Here is a 21,376-nt window from a genome sequence, read left to right as displayed (position 1 = left end):
CAACCTTCCCTTTCTTAAGTCCTGTTGAATGGCAATTAAACTTCTACCTCCTCCTACTCGAGTTGCTTAAATCAGGTTTCTGCCCCAACCAATGCACTGAGACGGTGATGGTTCATGTTACCAATGATACCATTCCCTTTGGAGGCTTTTCTTTTATTGTCTACCTCTGTGGCACCCTTCTCGTGTTTCTGTTCCACCTGTCGAATCATAGACATTACATTGTCTAAAATGCTCTAGACTATTGACTTTTTGATCTTTGCCATTGTCTTCAAATTCCCCTGTGGCTTCACCCCATCCTAACCAAGCAACTTTCTACAGCCATTTTCCTAACACTGCACTACTCCTCATTCCCTCCACCATTCCAAACTACGTCTTCAACCACTATGCCTTAGTTCTGAAACTTCTTCCCTCAAAGCCTCCCTTCCGCAACACCTATCTTCCTGTGCTTTCAAACCCCTCTCAAAGACTCTTACTTTTGATTGTGCTTTCCCTTCTCACTCTTTGATTTCTAACAACTGTATCAAAACACATCAACATTTTTAACACCTCTGTTAAATCTCCCTTTAACCTTCTCTACTCTAAAGAGAACAATCCCAGCTTATCTAATCTCTCCACATAACTGAAGTCCCTCATCATTGGCTTCATTGGCTGTAAAGCACTTTCGGAAGTCCTGAGGTGAGAGGTGCAATATAAATTCAAGTTTTTCTTTCTTCTTATCCCTGGTACCATTCTAGTAAATCTCCTCTACACCTTCTCCAAGGCCTTGACATCCTTCCTAAAGTGTGGTGTTGGACACTACTCCAGCTGAGGCCCAACCAGTAATTTATAAAGGTTCAGCATAACTTCCTTTGTACTCTCTGCCTCTTGTTATAAAGCCGAGGATTCCATATGCTTTTTTAACAGCCTTATTAACTTGTCCTGCCACCTGCAAAAAAAAGTTGTGTACATACACCCTCATGGCTCTCTGTTCCTGCACCACCTTCAAAATTGTACCATTTAGTTTATACTGGCTCTCGTCATTCTTCCTTCCAAAATGCATCACTTCATACTTCTTTGCATTAAATTTGTTAATATTTGTAATTTATTTGAATTCTGTGCTTTTAGCTGGTTCACAGTGTGAAATTCCAGTTTGAGAGTGAACTTTATATAGTTTTTTAAAATGTAGCATATTTAATTATTTGGGTCTGAAATGATGGGTTGTTTTAGGACATTGCCAATGAATGCAACACAATTATTGACAAATTTTACTTGATGGAAAATCATCCAGTAGTTTCACAGTGAATATAAAATGTATATAGAATTGTAAATTATTTTACAAACATGGTTAGCTTATTTATTCTCTGAAGAAAAATGGGTATCACCTTATTGAAATAAGTATTCAGTTTCTTAGGGACAAATAATGCATACTCTAATACTACTGTAATTCAAGATAAATTTGCTTTTTTGTGTATTAATTGATTTTGCTCTATCCTTGTTTATTTTGATGATTTAAAATCCTGAGTTGTTATTCAATGGGTAAGAAAAGTTCTTAAATTTCTTTGAAATTCAGTAGATTGGGCCTATCCTCTCTGGAGTTTAGAAGAATGAGGTGATCTTATGGAAACATTTAAGATTCTGAGGGGGAATGACAGTGTAAGATCTTAATGATCCCTGAGTTCTTGGACAAGACACCAATAGGCAGCAGCCAGTATGTTTGAGCAATAGATCAAGATTTATTAAGCTTACAGTGTAATATACTTAAATATTAGGCGATAGTTTTAACAAGTAGCTCGCAGCCCTTGGTCTCTGGAACCTCTCGGACACAGATGACGTCATCTTAAGTCTGTTCCTTTGTTCTCGCAGTACGTCTGTGTAAAGTTGTTCTTTGAGTATCGAGGTTTTAACCCTTTTCTTATCAAAAGTTGGTTTGGCCAGTATCCATATATGGCCTTTAACAAAATCACCACCTTTAATTGGTTCTAATGGTCAAAATACCATTGTCACTCAGACTAAGGTAGCATTCCACCTTTCCAGTATTCTTCCACCAACTTTGCCATGCTCAGTGTTATCTTGTTTATAGTTTTTCACCCCATTGGAATTTACCATATCTGTTTCATTTCATTTTATTATCACTAATTATCCTTTAAGTATTGTTGCAATTAGTTTTGTTAAGTGAATTCTAAGTTCTACTTAGTATCATAATATGTTATTTAATGATTTAACCTTCACTCGCAGCCTGTGACTTTGTTATCAAAGCTTAGTCAAAACTGCTTTTGACCGTCCTTCGCAGCTGCATTTTGAACAAGTCTTAGCTTTCTAGTTACCCAGGAGTAATTATGGGTAATATTATTTGTTCAATGGCTACACTTGAATTTATATGTATATGATTCTTGTCTACTAAATATCTCTAAATATCAGCTTTTCGTACAACAGGGTTGATGCTGAGAGTTTGTTTCCCCTGGCTGGAGAGTCTAGAACGAGGGGGCATAGTCTCAGGATAAGGGTTCGCCTATTTAAGACTGAGATGGGAGGAATTTCTTCACTCAGAGGGTTGTGAATCTTTGGAATTCTCTACCCCAAAGGGCTGTGGATGCTGAGTTGTTGAGTATATTTAAGGTTGAGATAGATAGATATTTGGACTCCAGGGGGAATCAAGGGATATGGGGATCAGGCGGGAAAGTGGAGTTGAGGTCGAAGATCAGCCAGAATCTCATGGAATGGCAGAGCAAGCTCGAGGGGCCGTAAGGCCTCCTGCTCCGAATTCTTACGTTCTTATGTTCTGATAGTATTAGCCAAGAAGCTAGGGACTAACTGACGTGCCTTAACTAACAAAATATAGTCAAGGTTTCTCTACCTAGGAATAGTTGCAAAAACATTTATCCTTATGTTTCAGTAAGGTGAAAAGGTCAATTCTTGACATTAAGCAATTGAATTTGTATGAATGTGCTCTGAAGAGGAATTGACCATAAATTAAATTGAAGTAGCTAATTACATGTTTTAGTTGTACCCAGTTAACATTTTTGCACGTCCAGCATTTGTGTTTTAGATTTGTTACATTTTTACTTAAACTCTAGAATAAAGACATTGATTAATCAAGCAAACCGAGGTGTCACAAAGGCATTACTGCGATTTAGTCTTACAGTAGGTTTTTCAGACGCATTTTAGTTAGTAATTTTTATCAAGATTTCAGTCAAAATTAGTTGTCACAAACATTTGTTTAAGATCTTAATCCATCCAGACACTATGGAATTTGCTCTTATATGTGTGCTAATATATCCTAATTGCAGCATTAAATTTCTTTCCTATCTCTTCCAGGTGTTTGATGCTGGAGATTTTTCTTTGTTATGCTCAGTACCCAGTGAGAGTGACCAGTCTTGGACTGGGGGCGAATTTGTAGATGCTGACAAGGTAGTCATTTGGACAGAAGATGGGTGTAGCTTCACTTACCGTCTACCTTCTAGGTATTTGTCTTGAATTTGAAAGTATTTTTTGAATGTTGATTAATAGTCAGCTAGAGATAATTTTTGCTGCTGTTTTGCATCCTACACTTTCCAAATCTTGTAAAGATACCAGTCTTCAACATGTATCTTCCTGATGCTTGTGCCAAGAATTACCACCTGATTATCACCTGTATTATACTGATGGTTAGAAAATGTTAATATTCTAATTAGTGACATATGTTAAACACAGAAAGCTGGAGTCAGAGAGGGAAGGCAAGTGAGTGAGCATGATTCAAACTAGCTCCTGTTACATTAACAGAAAATGTTAACATTCTAATTAGTGATATCTGTATGAATTAGTGTGATGAGTTGGAGATAAACTGTGTTTCATCATCTTAATTTGAGTTCTTTTCCCAAACAAAAAATAAATGAGTTAAATTTTGAAAGCTCTAATTACAGGAAACTTTGTGATATCCGGCAGCGACGGGACCGGCGTGTTGCCGATCTATCAAAACTGCCGGACATACAAAGTTAATGTTGAAGCATACGGAGGTTTTCATCTCCGTATCTGACAACAAACACTGTTGCTTAGCAACAGCTTCTAAAGACTTGGCTGCAGCTGCAAGCATCTCTAGCTGAAGCTGTTGCTATAGCTACAGACCTTGCAATGGCTGACTGGGGGAAAAAAAACGAGATCTAAAAAAACTTACAGAAAACGGCTCCTGATTTTTGCCATTAGATCGAGTATTCCGGACATACAACCTCCGGATAAACCAAAGTTTCCTGTACCTGTTGTAATTTGCTGATTGTATGTACAATGATTAGATTTTCTTCGTGTGTGTGTGTGTGTGTGTAGAGAGAGAGAGACAGACAGAGAGAGAGAGACAGAGAGAGAGAGAGAGAGAGAGAGAGACAGAGACAGAGACAGAGAGACAGATCCAGGAATCTATGACTAAATACCAAATTCAATGTTTGAAGAGATCCCCCTTAGAAATTTATAAACCAGTACTTCCAGATATGAATCCCTCCACTCAGTGCTGTCAGGCTTATAGAAACATAGAAAAATAAGAGCAGGAGTAGGCCATTTGGCCCTTCGAGCCTGCTCCGCCATTCAATATGATCATGGCTGATCCTCTATCTCAATACCATATTCCCTCTCTCTCCCCATACCCCTTGATGCCTTTTGTGTCCAGAAATCTATCTATCTCCTTCTTAAATATATTCAGTGACTTGGCCTCCACAGCTGTCTGTGGTAGAGAATTCCACAGGTTTACCACCCTCTGGGTGAAGAAATTTCTCCTCATCTCAGTCCTAAATGTCCTACCCCGTATCCTGAGACTGTGATCCCTCGTTCTCGACCCCCCAGCCAGAGGAAACATCCTCCCTGCATCCAGTCTGTCTAGCCCTGTCAGAATTTTATATGTTTCAATGAAATCCCCTCTCATTCTTCTAAACTCTAGTGAACACAGGAAACTTTGTGATATCCGGCACCGACAGGACCGAGCTGTTGCCGTCCCATCAAAACTGCTGGACAAACCAGCGCGAATGTTAAAACATACGGAAGCTTTTGAGCTCCGTATCTAGCAACAAACCCTGTTGCTTAGCAACAGCTTCGAAACAGTCGGCCGTAGCTTGCAAGCGTCTCTGTAGCTAAGCAACAGCTTTAGCTAGACCTTGCAGAGCCTGACTGGTGGGGAAAAAAAGCAACAAAAAGAAAAAAAACTTACTGAACCGACTCCTGAATTTTGCCGGTGGCTCGAGCATTCCGGACAGTTAACCTCTGGATAAACCAGAGTTTCCTGTACAGGCCTAGTTGACCCAATCTCTCCTCATACGACAGTGCTGCCATCCTAGGAATCAGTCTGGTGAACCTTCGCTGCACTCCCTCTATGCAAGTATATCCTTTCTTAGGTAAGGAGACCAAAACTGCACACACAACTCCAGGTGTGGTCTCACCAAGGCCCTGTATAACTGTAGTAAGACATCCTTGCTCCTGGATTCAAATCCCCTTGCATTGAAGGCCAACATACCATTTGCCTTCCTAACTGCTTGCTGCATCTGCATGTTTACTTTGTGACTGGTGTACAAGGACACCCAGGTCTCTCTGTACATCAACATTTCCCAATCTATCACTATTTAAATAATACTCTGCCTTTCTGTTTTTTCTACCTAAGTGGATAACATGGAGAGTCCCAGACCTGAAACGTTAACTCTGTTTCTTTCTCCACGGATGCTGCCTGGCCTGCTGAGTATTTCCAGCATTTTCTGTTGTTATTTTGGATAACTTCACATTTATCCACGTTATACTGCATCTGCCATGTGTTTGCCCACTCACTCAACGTGTCTAAATCGCCTTGAAGCCTCTTTGCATCCTCCTCACAACTCGCAATCCGTTTCGTGACGTCAGCAAACTTGTAAATATTACATTTGGTTCCCTCATCCAAATCATTGATATATATTGTGAATAGCTGGGGCCCAAGCACTGATCCCTGCGGTACCCCACTAGTCACCGCCTGCCACCCCGAAAAAGACCCATTTGTTCCTACTCTCTGTTTCCTGTCTGTTAACCAATTTTCAATCCATGCCAGTACATTACCCCCAATCCTATGTGCTTTAATTTTGCACACTAACCTCTAATGTGGGACTTTATCAAAGGCTTTCTGAAAATCCAAATACACCACATCCACTGGTTCTCCCTTAGCTACTCTACCAGTTATATCCTCAAAAAACTCCAGTAGGTTTGTCAAACACGATTTCCCTTTCATAAATCCACGTTGACTCTGTCTAATCCTATTGATATTTTCTAAGTGTCCTGTTATCACATCCTTTATAATAGACTCTAGCATTTTCCCTACTACTGATGTTAGGCTAACCGGTCTGTAGTTCCCTGTTTTCTCTCTCCCTTTTTTAAATAGCGGGGTTACATTTGCCACCCTCCAATCTGCAGGAACTGTTCCATAATCTATAGAATTTTGGAAGATGACAACCAATGCATCCACTATTTCCATGGCTACCTCTTTTAGTACTCTGGGATGCAGATTATCAGGCCCTGGGGATTTATCGGCTTTCAGTCCCATTAATTTCTCCAGCACTCTTTTTTTTACGAATACAAATTTCCTTTAATTCCTCCTCCTCACTAGACCCTTGGTTCCCTAGCATTTCTGCTCATGCCTTGTCCCTTCCCTGCTGATATACTAAAATTCTCCCAGTGAGTCAAAATTCACATTTAATACCACTTGTGCCAAAACTTGGGTTCATCTGCCACAGTTTTGCGAAACCCACTGGTTCCCCTTACATAATGATGCTAGATCAAAGGATCCCAATGCTGCCAAATTTGAGCAGCCCTTCTGTCGTCTTGTCAAACCCCAGGACCGTTCCCTGATGCTACCGAAGTTCAGGACCATCCCTAGTAATATCAAAGCTCACTGCTGTCCTCATTTGCTTGTGAAGCACAAGACTGCACCTCGTTTCTCCCCTCTCCTCCTGCTGTGCAGTTGCACCCTATTTCCCCATCCCAGTCCTGTTACATACCAAATACTACTTCCAATTTGTGAATCTTGCATACTATTTTGCTGCATATTCTCAGCATTAAAAATGGTAATGGATAAAAATTAAATAGATTATTAAAAGTCAATTAATTACAGTTTTACTGAATAATAGATAGAGTTGTGGAGATTAATCCCCGAAGTACCAGTAAAATCCCAGAATGCTGTATAATAAAGATGGAATTTGACTTACTCAGCCAGTGTAAATGTAAATCAGTGGCCGTGATGTTTGGCCCTATTGTTATAAAATGACAAATCTTCTGATTCACAAAGAGCAATTACAGCAGATCTATTAAATGAATAGAATCTAACCAGATATTTTTCATCTATTTAAAGTTGCAAATAAGTTATTTCTAGGTTATTACAATGAAGGATATCATCAATGTGTCCGTGTGCAGGTCTAATAGACCTCTGCATTACCTGTTTCTTGAAGTAGTAACTGTTGAAAATATTAGTAGCGCTATGAGGGTTCTCTTTTTAAGCTAGTTATGTAATTCTTATTGCGGTAAATAGTATTGCACTTACTTAAATCTAAATCCAGGTACGTGCAGGTGGAAGTATTAAAATTGTACATGCTAAAGCATTTTCATATCTCTTTGGTCTTTAAAATTGCCATAAATGCTGCCCTGTTATTCACTAAGTTGTGGTAAAGTTTATTGCAGTGAGAAATTGCAATATGTGGCCATGTATGGAAAATTAAAAAATTATTTTCTTTTTTTCCCCCCCCAACAGCTGTTTACCAGCCAGTGAATCATTCCGCAGTAATGTTGGCAAAGCCATTGAGAACTCCATTCCTCCTTTACTGTATAATGTGTTGGACAGGAAGGATAAATCTGTAAGCAATATTTTGTTCAACAAATAGATTTAAGTAGGCAACTTATTTTGTTGTGTAATATTTTTCTTGATTTTTGGGAGCATTTACAGGTATTAAGATTGTTCATGCTAGAGAATGGAATACGCTAACATTTGGTGCAGAGTTGAGCTCCCTGTTATCTGCTCATGACAGGACACATAAACATTAAATTATTGCATTGTTGTCACTTTTTCAGTTCTCACTTTAAAACCTTCAGAATGAGATTTTCATCCTGTATTGCATTGCGGGAGGATTGTTTTGCAATGGACTTGCTGTATCCCTATCATCTGGTTTAAGATTTCTTCAGGACCTTGCAGATTACAGAGAGCAGACTTTCATGCCATCAGCCTTGGCTAGATTTGAGTCCACTTTCCAGCTCAGTAGGCCCATCCTGTACCATTGCTGCATTGTGTTAAATGAGTAAAATTTTACTCAAATATATTCTGGAATTTGCCAATGTAAATCTTTTAGATCTTTGAACTTTTTGCAGAATCATTTTTTTAGTCATTCAGAACAGTGCCTGGCACTTCTGCATAGTAAAACTGATCGTTAACTCTAAAGGCCTGATTTCAAAGTAGTTAATTTTCTGTCATCCAAGTGTAAGCAGGCTCGAGCCCATAATTTGGTCCAGTCAAATCTTCTTACTTAAACTGGCTAGATTTTGCAACTTTAATTTTCAAGTAATGAGTCACTTTGTATAAAAGTTGCCCATTTTATTTCTACTTCCATTGTACCTCCTGCTTGTTGATCATGGAGTTGGCACCATACACTAAATTTACCTTGAGGCTGAAGGAGAATACATGGATGAGAAGAACCTAGAACTGGGGAGAAATTGTAAAAATAAATAATTGTTGAGCATGGTCTTGACTATTGCTTGTATATATGGCTGACACAGCTTTAGGGTTTTTAACGCTAGGTATTTTTTTGTGTTCAGCATCACGGTTCCGTAAGCAGATCTTGTGATCTGGAGTGCACCTTTTTTGCCCAATATCTTGTTAAACAATAGCATGACCGAGGGTTTGTAAAACAGAACTTGGTATGCATGTCGGCTACTGAAATATGACCTGTGCGATCACGTGAATTCTCCTCACTTTATGTAAGGTGAGCTGAATGTGTAATCTACTGAGACAAGGCACAGACTTCAGAGCAGTAGCTGGTGTAGTTGCATAAAATTTATGCTTGAACAGTATACTGTTTCTTCAGTCAATAATATTTTTGACCCTTTTTGGGTTTGAAAAGAATAAATATCCAACTTACTTTCTCTCTAAACATGTGCTTATTGTCTCTAGCTTAACCCTTCAAAGCTAAACTGATTAACTTTCAAAATACAGGCAGTCTTTCCCTGCTGTGTTTACAGCTAGCCCGCTTCAGAGCAGTAATGCCGCATCAAAGCTCCTTGGATCTCCACTATCATCACTGTGGTGCATGATAATGAGTTTCCCAGCAAATTGTGGCTTTGGACCAAGGTGAACAACGCTCGCTCTTATGGCAATCGCCGACAATAATGCCGTTGTAGCAAATTACGGGCCAACGTATCATATGAAAGGCAGTCATGTCCATCAGTGCAGCACTCCCTCAGTACTGCACTGAAGTGTCAGGCTAGATTATGTGCTAAAGTTTCTGCAAGTGGGACTTGAACCCGCAACCTTCTGACTCAAAGGCAAGAGCACTACAGGTTGAGCGTCCCGAATCCGGCAACCTCGGGACCGAGGCCGAGCTGGTTTTCGTGTTTTTCCGGACTTCGGAACGTGTTTCTGATGTCCGAAGTCCGGAAATATCGCAACCTGAGCTCGGGCGTTTCCGGACTTCGGACATCGGAAACACATTCCGAGTCCGGAAATGCCTGGGCCCGGCTGGCGGCGGAAACAGGGTGTCCGGATTTCGGAACATTTTATGGATTCCGGACGACCCTGCCACCAATCGTCCCGGAGTCTGGATTCCGGAACACCCCGGATTCCGGAACTCTGGATTTTAGACGCTCAACCTGTACTACTAAGCCAAAGCTGCTACCTGCTATAAGACAAATAGTTTTGAAAGTGAGAATGTCATCATTCGTGGAATAGCAGAACTTTTTAGAGATTATTGCAGTGTAGAGGGAGCTTTGTCATTCATCCAGCTAATAGTTGTCCAAACTACAGCGCATATGTAATCTTTCTTATGCTTACTCTCTATTCCTCCATGTTGTCATAATGAAGCTGTCAAGCAGGATATGTATGCCGATTTTAAAGAAGAAGTTAAGTCTGCGACAGTGCCTGATAGGGCTTTGGGGGGGGCGATGGGGATTAAACGTCACTAACTTCATGCTTTTAACCCTGCCCAAAATGTTGGGTCAATTTGGAAGAGAGGAAAAAAAGCAGGAGCATGATCAGCACAAAGGAAAATAGTATTTTTTTGCAGAACGATGAGAAGAGAAAAGATTAAATAAAAAGATGTCCTCAAAATTACAGCACAGAAAGAAAGAAAGAACTTGCATTATACATTGCCTTTCACAATCTCAACATGTCCCAAAGCGCTTTACAGCCAATTAAGTACTTTTGAAGGGTAGTCACTGTTGTAATATAGGAAATGCGGCAGCAAATTTGTGCACAGCAATGTTCTACAAACAGCAATGAAATAAATGACCAGATCATGGCCCAGAAATTCGGGTTGGGGGCTTCCCACAGGTGCAAGCCCCCGACCTGCACTTACCTTGTGCGCCAGCAGTTGAGCTGTAGGGCCCTGTGGAATTGTGATCCTGGGCCTGCTCCAACTGCCGGCGCGCAGTGCTTGCGTGTCCCAGGGGCGCAGTTAGTTCGATGCGTCCCCTGGGATCACGTGGGCCATGGGCAGCCAATCGGAGCAGGGAATGCCCATTCATAAGTCTTGACAGGAAGAGCTGTCAAGACTTATAAATACTACGGCCCCAAAATAGCAGTAAACCTTCAAATAAATTTTTTTTAAATCACATTTTAAAAATAAACTATAAATTACATTAAATAACTATTTTAAACAATTTAAATTTTTGAAAAAATTAATTTTATATTCTAACGGGGCTAAAAATAAACTTGCCTTGCTTTAAAGTATTTAAAAATAATAAAACTGTGGAAAAAATGTTTTAAGTTTAATTAATTGACGTCTGCTTTTAAAATTTCTAAATTCTAAAGACTTACCCTCACGGAAAAACCTGTATTAAAAAAAAAACGTAAGTTCAAAGCGCACGCGCAGACTCCCCTGCGCACGCGTTCGACCTCTGAACCCCTGCTTTCAGAGGAACGGAAGTGCCGGTTTCCCGCGCATGCGCAGTGCATGCAGGAAACCGGCACTTCCATCGGGCCTACGGGTGAGTACCCCGTGCGTACTCACCCGTGGAGACCCGAATTTCTGGGCCCATTTGTTTTAGGGGTGGTTGAGTGATAAATGTTAGCCAGGACGCTGGGAGAATTCCCCAGCCCTTTGAATAGTGCCATGGAATCTTTTACGTCAACCTGAGAGGAGAGACAGAACCTCGGTTTAACATCTCATACGAAAGATGATACCTCTAACAATTCAGTATTTCGTCCATATTGCACTGACGTGCCAGCCTAGCTTATGTGCTCAAGTCTCTGAAGTGTAGCTTAAACCCACGACCTTCTGACTCCGAGATGAGAGTGCTCCCACTCTCACGGCTGCCACCTAAAGAGGCTAATTGACCATTTCACCTGTGCTGCAGTCCCTCTTCAACTGGAGTTATCTACTCTAATACCATTTGTCTGCTCTTTTCTTTATATTTTTATGTTCTTCTCGCATGTTTATCCAGTTTCATTTTTAATTCTGTGACTAGTTGAACCTGAGTCTGCATGAGAGCAGCAACTCTTCTGCTTTTTAACTTCAACCCTGAAATATCAATTCCTCCTGTTTTAAAATGAAATAAATTGCAACTTTGCCCACGTTTTGTTTTGGGTAGGTGAACATATTTCCTATTGTTTGCATTGAGGCCTGATCAACTGATAGAGGGAATCTCAAAATCCATAAAAGGGTGACCACTCCTCATTATCATGTCGTTGCATAGTGTAGCCGGAAACTTCTACTTCTGTTGTTCCTGTACCCAGGACGCTAAAGCATTAGGACTGGAGTAAACCCTTGGCTTGTCTGAGTGTACGTACAGTTTGTGCTGTTGCAACATTTGAAGAAATGCTATTACCAACTATAGTATGGATGGCCTGCAGGGCTTCATTATAAGTAACTAAGCAGCCACCAAAATACAAGTTTAGATATGTCTGATGTGACATCCTTTAGTACCTGTCCATGAGATTACTTGATCCTGACACAGGAAGTAGAAAATATTCAATTGATCAACATTTGATATAGTCCTTCTCATTCTTTTAATGTAGTTAGTCTTTCTTGTACATCACTTCCAATCCCTTTTTCCCACTTTTTATTTCTGTTAGTAGTGTTTTCGATGTGTTATACTTTAGGGAAATAACTAGTTCATTAACTGTGTAATTATAGCATAATGCTTCATTCTGCCTGCATTAGAAAGAGCTGACTTGTATGTGGTTGGAGCTTTTATGTAGACTAGGATTGTGGGCAACATCTGACGACTATCCAATAACAAGAGTATAAAACTCCTGGGGAAAAATTTCCACTGTGCATTGTGTAGAGAAATCGTAAACAGTTTCTTAAAAAAAAAACAAGTTTATGAATATAGCACATAGTCTTAGAATTTAACAGCTCAGAAGGTAGCCACTCAAGTCTTTGTGCTGGCTCTTTGCTAGAGCAATCCAAAATTAATTTAACTGCCCTGCTCTCTTCGTCGTAACTTTTATCTTTCTCTGCTTCAAATGTGCATCCGTAGAGGAAATTCTACCACTGCCTTTTGGTGGATAGATTACCTATCATAACACATATGGAGGATGAAGTAAATTCAAAAATGAGGCACACTGTACTAGTGTTGACATTCTCTACACATTCCACTCGTGAAGATGCCTATAAGTGTCAGCTGTGGCTCAGTGGTAGCACTCTCGTCCCTTAGTCAGAAGGTTGTGGGTCCAAGTCCCACTCCAGAGACTTGAGCACATAATCTAGGCTGACATCTTAGTGCAGTACTGAGGGAGTGCTGCATTGTCAGAGGGGCTATCTTTCGGATGGTGCATTAAACCGAGGCCCTGTCAGCCTTCTCAAGTGGATGTAAACAATCCAATGGCACTTGCAAAGAAGAGCAGGGAAGTTGTCCTAGTGTCTGGCCTATATTTATCCTACCAATATCACTAAATCAGATTATCTGGTCATGTATTGCTGGGTGCAAATTGACTGTGTTTCCCAACATTATAGCAGTGATGATATAATCAAAAGTACTTAATTGGCTGTAAAGCACTTCGGTGGTCCTGCGGTCATGAAAGGGGCTAAATAAATGCAATTTTTTCGTGTTCCGTTCCGTTTTTTGCCATTCCGTTCCTTTCCATTCGTTATTGTGTGTACACTAGTGTTCAAAGTTTATTTTCAATTTGAAGTATGTCTATGATATATGGTCTTGTGTTACTCCTCATTTCTCAAACCTTAGTGTTAACAGCACTTGTACTAGCCAAATTAAGTTTTAGCAAGTTGAGAACTAATTTGATATTCCTTTTTAAAAAGGGCTTAAGCCAGAAAACACTAAATGAGTTGCAATTTAGAAAAAAAATAAACTGAGCAGTGATATCATGGAGAATTAAAGAAAGAAATAATTTGCATTTATCTAAATGTCCTTAGGACATTCCATAGTGCTTTCCGATCCGTTAATTATTTTTGAAGGGCAATCGTTATTTTGTAGGAAAACACAGCAGCCAATTTGCACCGAGCAAGATCCCACAAATAGCAGTGACATGAATGAATGGTTAAAATTACATTTTAGTTCGGTGTATATCTTTTTAAAAATTTGAGTAAAAGGCATTTTTATTCAAACCCAAGTTCACTTAGATTTTTTATGCACACTTTTCATTTTGCATTAAGGTTATTATGAATTCTGTTTTTCATTAGATACAGTAAAGGGGGATCTTGCCAAACTGAGAGAAACTAAATTATATTTTCTTGGGCTAGTGCTCTTTATAAGGACCAAGGTCGAAGCAATTGGAAAATGGCTGCTGAGGTATGAAATGACAATTCTGCATTGCTGTTGGTAGACACTGTGCATAGACTGCCCCTTTTAATATGACATGTGAAGTGTTCACTGGCTGGCAAAGGTCTGGAGTAAAGATATTACTGGTAAATAATCTATTAGGGAAAGTAGTATTTCATATAGTGTTTAATTGGCGATGCATTTTAATAGCAGCAATATTTCAATTTTAATTGCACAAATTTGAGCAGAGTGTAGTTTTTTTTGATAGAGAATGCCATTACTGCAGTCCTATCAGTTAACCAGTAGAGGATGCTGTAGTATCAGCAGGTATTGTATATTTTATTTCAGAATTACAGCATTTGCAGTTTTTTTTACCTTTTTTAATATTGGTTTCAAACTATGTTATCTGTAACTCCTATCTTGGGTTGCTGAGAAACACTGCACATTGAAAAACAATACAGACAGCAAGATTTTAGTCATATCTCCAAATAGTACTGATTGTGAACATTTAAATGTAAGTAGCAAAGAACAAATCTTCTGGTGGCATCTTTTGGTTAATTGGCTTGAAAATTTCAACAGCCTAGATATTCCCATAGTATTAAGGGACTGTGTGCACTCATTTATACCTCAATTCATTTTAATGGTACATTTTATTTAAAGTATGTTGAATTGAAATGAGGAATAGCATCTGTAAACCAAATAATTCTGCCATTTTCTAGATCAGCTGGCAGATATGGCAGGATGACTATTGTGTCTGCCACTGTGTTATCTTGGAAATGCAAAAAAAAAGTGGGCATATACAACTACAGTCAGCTGAACCAGATCACATGCAAAAAGGTGGCCATGATGTGATAAGCAGGAGTGCTATGTTTGTAATTAAGTCTACAGCTTTTTAAAGTATTAGAATATAAAGTGTATGTTTTGCTACTTCTATCTGAGATGAAATAAAACCCAATATCATTGCAGTCAAAATCCAAGTTTGATCATGGGATCTTGCAGACTCTTGCTGTCCATGACATGTGTTGAAAATGGAATAAAACTGTCTTTCTTTCTCAGCTGCAAATTTCAACTGGTTAATTTATGAAACTCAGAGACTGGAATGTTTTAAAGATATAATGCATCTCTAGGATCACAGTGACATTGGAGAAGTCTGCTGTCGCTTTGCTCTCAGTTTATGCTGTGTTAAGCATCTGAGCTATTATCTTATTATGCACTCCAGCCCATGTGTTCTATAAAACACAATTGGATGCTGCAGTAGGGTAACTTTAAGGTCTTTGCGGATGGATGCATTTAAAATGGGCCTTCGTCACCCACAATATTTTTGTGATCTGGCACAAGTACTATATGAATTAGGCAAATGAATTCCTGATACCCTTGGAGTAGTAATATCTCAATTGTTCTCTTGTATGCAATTATTATCTGTGTCTGTGACATGAAACAAATTTATGGTTGGTGCCTGCAATAACAGCTACTGGTGGTAGAAATGCTGACATAAAAAGATAAAATTCCAACATAAAAATTAGACTTTAGTTCTCTTGATCGCTCAGTTGCCAAATGTATTGAGTGTGTGGAACTGAGTCATGTGGGCCAGGCAGGTCATGGTTTTCACCATATTCTGTGCTGAGTTAACTAATATTAACGACGAGTCTCAGCAATCCTGGGCTAGGGGGAGGGGGGGGGTGGGATCAGCCATGGTTCCCACAACTGTTCATGATCCAGTTACTCCTACCTACAAGTGTGTGTGTCGATTTTCAGTGAGGATGCGATTGCATTTGGCTGTGATGCATCCTATGATTAAGAAATCTGCGAACACTTGCTGCCCCCGCTCATACATGAAGAATGGTCACTTTGATAAGATCCGGAAGCGCAGGGATGTTTGTGCAGTAACTGTTGTATAATTGAAATGTGAAAGTCACAGTATAGTATAGAGTCACAAATCCAAAGCCCTTGTGATTGCATCACCCCAAACAAGATGTACAAAAGGTGTTAATCTGATGCAGTAATATGTCGACACCAGTTTGACACTTGGAGCTGACACAAAGCTCTGGATTCAAATGGATGTTACTGTGATACAACATCATTGGTGTTGGCATCTGCTGACTGGTGCAAGTCTGACTCAGATCTGTAGCTAATGTGCTAAAAAACAGTGTAAGCGATATGAAGCTAGGTTAAACTGACAGGACACATTACAAAGCTCCATTCTGGCTTCCTCTGAAACCCAGGACACCAACTGTACATGCATACAAGCAACAGAAGTCTTCACAATTTCATAAGACCAATACAACCCGGTTGGCTTGATTGAGTCAAAGTTATTCAATATGCCAGCAGGTTAGGTAAAACTTGTAGTTTACGGAATTATCTGAACCCCTCAAGTAGATATAAACAAGTGTCAATTCATAGCATTCATACCTCTGGTTCAGAGGCTGTGGGTTTAAGCCCCAGACCAGGACTTGAGTGCATAAGCTAGCTGACAGTCCACTGTTATACTGAGGGAGTGGAGTGCTGCATTGTCTGAGCTGCCATCCTTAGGATAAAATCAAGATCCTGTCTGCCTCTTTGGGTGGACTTCAAAAATTCCACAGCAATATTTGAAGAGGAGCAGCAGTTTTTTTTCTCAACAAATACAAATACTACAAAAATAAATTAATTGCTTAATTTAGCTTGTTATTTGTCTGACAGTTGCATACATCAGCTATTACACTTCCACTCCAAAGAGTAATTCGATGCAATAAAGTCCAATGTAAATGCAAGTAATTATTTCTTTAGAAGTGGCAACTGCTGGAAATCTGAAATGAAAGCAGACACACAAAAGAGGCCCATCAGCATCTGGGTTAACATTTTAAGTAGAGACCCTACATCAAACTTTTCTGGTGAAGAGCCTCTGCCTGAAACATTAACACATTTGTTTTCTTTTCAGATGTCAAGGGTTTTGTTGTGTATTTCCAGCATTTTCTGTTTATTTCCATAATTACTGCCATACCATTTTTTTGATCTTGTGTGCACGTTAACCTCACAGTGGTGACCTATTTGAAATATGTGAATGACAGCCTTTATTACATAGTTCCTCTTGGGAGGAAAAAGTACTGTTAAATCCCAATGAAATGCAATTTATTTTGATATTATGTCTGGCTCATTTTCAAATGTTTTATCAACTTTTCTTGGTATTTTGCTCGAAAAATTAAACAGTTGTAGGTCATCAAAATAGGTATTCTTCTAAGAACTGAAGGAGAATTCAACACTGATGAAAAATATTTTTTACATATTTAATCTTGAGAATTTTGTGAAATTAAGAAATGTATGGTTCCATGCATTTCTGTAGTTCAAAGTTGCATGAAGCCATTCTTGTGTGAACTAAGCAGTGCACCAATTTGAAAGGTCAAAGGACACTCAGTATGCAGAAGGTTCAAAAATTGTTGGTTCAAAGAATTTATGCAGCGAGTAGCATCATACCATGAAGGTCCCAGGTTTGACCTCAAGTCTGTATTAGCTCATTTCAACGGGGGCAGTGGTAAGGCACTAACATTTCCCTCACTTAGGTAGAAAGGGGAAAATGAGCCTAGGTTCTTCTTTATTATCGGTATCGAGTGACCACTACTGGAAGAATGCATGTGTGAGGACAGGATCAATCCTGGCTGAGATGTCTCCTATGGTCAAATAGTGTGGTGACATTATCCAGGCTCAAATAGGAATAATGACCAATTTGGCAATGTGCCAAAGGACAACCAATGTCCATGGCAAGGAGTCAATGACTTTAAGAGGGGAGGAAAGAGGAGAAATGTGAGGAGGATAAAAGTGTCTCACTGTTTTAATTATTTTAGCAAGCTTGGTATTTGGGGCACTTCTCACAGGGCACATCGTCCTGAACTCAGTTCGGCATCAACGTTTCTAAATAACTCCCTTAGGGCCGGACTCAATAAAAGAGAGTTTTCATGGAAATTACAGCACAGGAGGAGGCTATTTGGTCCCTGGTGCCTGTGCGATGCTGACACTATCCTGTCGCCCCATTCCCCGCAGATCCTTTTATATTCCTCCTTTTCAAATATTTATCCCATTCCCTTTTAAATGATGTTTGAGTCTCTACCTCAATAGCCACTTGTGGTGAAGCATCCCATGGTTCAAGAACTTTCCTTCTCCATTCCCCTTTGGTTCCTTCAGTGAGAATCCTTGGTCTCAGGCCCCCTTGTTCCCTATTCGCCCATTAGTGGAAACAATCTTTTACTGTTCATCCACAGTAAAGTCAACAGCAGTGCCTGGGAGATACATGCCCCATTCCGGGAGACTCACGGGCAATCTGGGAGGATTGGCAATCCTATATTGCATACACCTGTAACCCTTCAGTTAAATTTTTTTTTAACCTGGTTTCCTTCCTTTTTTCTAGTTTACTCATTAACTGTCCCTTGGTATTTGATCTGTTTGATACAGTGAACAATTTGCTTTGATTGATTTGATTCCTTTCCTAGCCTTGACTGCTCCAATTAGATTACCTCACAGTCGCCCGTTTTCCAAAGAACACAAGCCCAGTTTCCTTAACCTTCTCTTGTAACTTGAATTCCTGATAGCTGAAATCATCTTTTTTGCTTGCCTCTGTGCCTTCATAAAGTAATATCCTTTCCAGGATTAGGCAACGACAACTGTAGATGGGGTCTGACCAAGACCTCATACAGCATCAGTGCACTTTGTGTTTAACTTATATTCTACCCCTCTGCTAATATAATTCTGTAGCTTATTTACCTGTTTACTTGATTTTTTTGTTCACTCATGATATTTTGATGGGTTCTGGGGGAAGAAACAAGATTGGAGAAGTTGCTGAGGCTGATGGTGAAAGGAACTGAATTAGCATACAGAGTTGGTGTCAGTCTTGGCTCAGTGGTAGCACTCACACCTCTGAGGCAGAAGGTCATAAGAACATAAGAAATAGGAGCAGGAGTAGGCCAATCGGCCCCTCGAGCCTGCTCCGCCATTCAATAAGATCATGGCTGATCTGATCCTAACCGCCAATCCACTATCACAGAACCATCTCCTGAATCTAACAGAATTAGACACACGAAATAGGAGCAGGATCAGGCTACACGGCCCCTGGGCCTGCTCCGCTACCCACAGGGCCATGACCGATCCGAACCTAGACTCATGTCCAAATTCCTGCCCGCTCCCCGTAACCCTTAATTCCCTTTACTTCTAGGAAACTGTCTATTTCTGTTTTAAATTTATGTAATGATGTAGCTTCTACAGCTTTTTGGGGCAGCATATTCCATGGACCTACCACCCTCTGAGTGAAGTAGTTCCTCCTCATCTCAGTTTTGAAAGAGCAGCCCCTTATTCTAAGACTATGCCCCCTAGTTCTAGTTTCACCCATCATCGGGAACATCCTCCCCGCATCCACCCGATCCAATCCCTTCACAATCTTATATGTTTCAATAAGATCGCCTCTCATTCTTCTGAACTCCAATGAGTAGAGTCCCAATCTACTCAACCTCTCCTCATATGTCCATCCCCTCATCCCCAGGATTAACCGAGTGAACCTTCTTTGTACTGACTCGAGAGCAAGTATGTCCTTAAGTATGTGTTCAAGCCCCATTCCAGAGAGTTGATTACATAATCTAGGCTATCACTTCACTGCAGTACCAAGGGAGTGCTGAGTCTTTTGGATGAGTAATTAAAACGAGACCCATCCGACTTTCAGATGGATCAGAAAGATCCCATCAGAAGATATCATTGGCAACATTTATCCTTCGACCAACACCTAAAAACGGGTGATCTGGTCATTTATCTCATTGCTGTTCCAGGGACCTTGCTGTGCACAAATTGGTCACCCTGTTTCCTACATTACAACAATCGCTACACTTCAAAAAATACTTCTTTGGCTGTAAAGTGGTTTGGGACGTCCTGAGATTGTGAAAGGTGTTATATAATTGCAAGTTCCTTTTCTTTTTCTTTTTTTCCTTTTCTTTGCCTTACTTTCTCTTTCTTTCCTTTCTTTTCTTCCTTCTCCTTCTCTCCATTTTCACAGCATTTTCAATTACTGACTATCTCCACTAATTTAGCTGTGCGGTATAATTGGGCTCAGTAACAACTTCCAACCATTGTTCTCACCCCACCCCCACTCCCAGTGAACATTATCCAGTATTCATGAAACAAATATCTTTAAAATGTACAAGTTTAACAGTGCAACTGGTGAACTGTTCAGTGGTACAGCAATCATAATTAATTCTTTCAGAAAATGGCGCTGTCATTTTCTTGATTTGGTCATTGCTTATGTATTAGTATAGAATAACAGCAATTATATACTTGGCATTTTCAAGAAATAGGATCCCCAGAGTCAAGATTTTTGTAAAATATTAAAAATATGTTTTGAACTTGTTCCGGGAAGAACTGTCTTGTTTTCAGGATTTTGTTTTCCCAGAACATGAACCATAACAGCATATCTCTTTCACTTATTGTGAGTGAAGTATTCCAGTTTAGTATCTTCATGTAATTTAACACTCACTGTACGATTACTACCTTTGGTTTTTCAAATACAGAGATTGCATGCAGGAGTCATTCTCCAGAAAAGAGAATTATTTTTTCAGAATCTAGGGTGAATCCAGAAAAGCAAAAATGAAACCTCATAATATACCCATCAAAACACTGACTTTTTCCAGATAGTATTTTTGTGATGCGATTTTAATGTTGAATACAGTGCGGATGACCATCACTGCACTGTTTTCAATTTTCTTTAATTAGATAACAGATACCTCCTAAGTGAATTGGAAGGCAGTAATCCAGTTGAGCGATTTGGATGTCATGTACTGCAAGAGCAAAGCTTGAGCAGTTTATTTTTAGCATCTGAACTCTGAAATTGGATTACAGTCTTAAATAAACTGAGGGGTATAGTGCAGTGAATTTTCCTCTTTCTTACCATTGTGCTATTGTCTTTCTGATGACATACAGTGTATGACATAAAGTAAATGATTTAATTATGTGGGGCCTGAAGGTATATTGAATCTGACATTGGACCTGCAATATTACAGCTGGTTATTTTTTTTAAAGTGGCAGGAAAATTCTCTGTCTTGTGTACGTTCGAGTGCTCAAAGGAGACTAAAGCAGAATGTTAACGGTCAAGCTATGATGTCGCAGGCCAATAAAATGCCTGCTTTTGATATTAAATGTTTACTGGCCAGTAGTTTGATTCTCCCACCAGTTTTAGCATTGGAAATGCTTTATTATAGGGAGGTTAATGAATGGGTGAATTCATTATCTGAATGAATTGAGGTGTAATGGAGATTGGTCAAAGGACACATCTCTGTATCCTAAATTATATGTTGTTCATGAAGAAAAATGTAATTTAAAATAGCATATTTTGAAATTGATCACTTTTGTAACTCCATATTTAATACTTTCAAAATAAAAATTCTATTGCAGCCTTCAATGTGAGCATGTGGATTTTAGTATTTATTTTTTTACTGCCATTGTTTTGTACTGTTGTACTATTGTAGTAATTTGTAAAATGTGTTATATCACAGAATTACTT

At 39.5% G+C, this 21,376-nt stretch overlaps 1 protein-coding gene across 7 annotated transcripts in view; it reads left to right on the top strand.

The window, feature by feature from the left end:
* The window catches only part of wdr7 (WD repeat domain 7), an 836,682-nt gene that overhangs the window by 92,979 nt on the left and 722,327 nt on the right, over positions 1–21,376 (top strand). For all 7 annotated transcript variants that reach the window (XR_015074758.1, XM_085974490.1, XM_085974481.1 and 4 more), the window contains exons 9-10: positions 3,295–3,440; positions 7,697–7,799. Coding sequence is in view for 6 of the 7 variants with exons in the window: in XM_085974490.1 (XP_085830616.1) it covers positions 3,295–3,440; positions 7,697–7,799 (249 nt within the window). In the remaining variant the exon portion in view is untranslated. The remainder of the gene's footprint in view (positions 1–3,294; positions 3,441–7,696; positions 7,800–21,376) is intronic.

This window comes from Somniosus microcephalus, chromosome 2, assembly GCF_052327205.1.
Source record: "Somniosus microcephalus isolate GS21.2 chromosome 2, FLI_Smic_1.0, whole genome shotgun sequence".
In the NCBI taxonomy this organism is placed as follows: Eukaryota; Metazoa; Chordata; class Chondrichthyes; order Squaliformes; family Somniosidae; genus Somniosus; species Somniosus microcephalus.
This window is presented reverse-complemented; position numbering and strand designations above follow the sequence as displayed.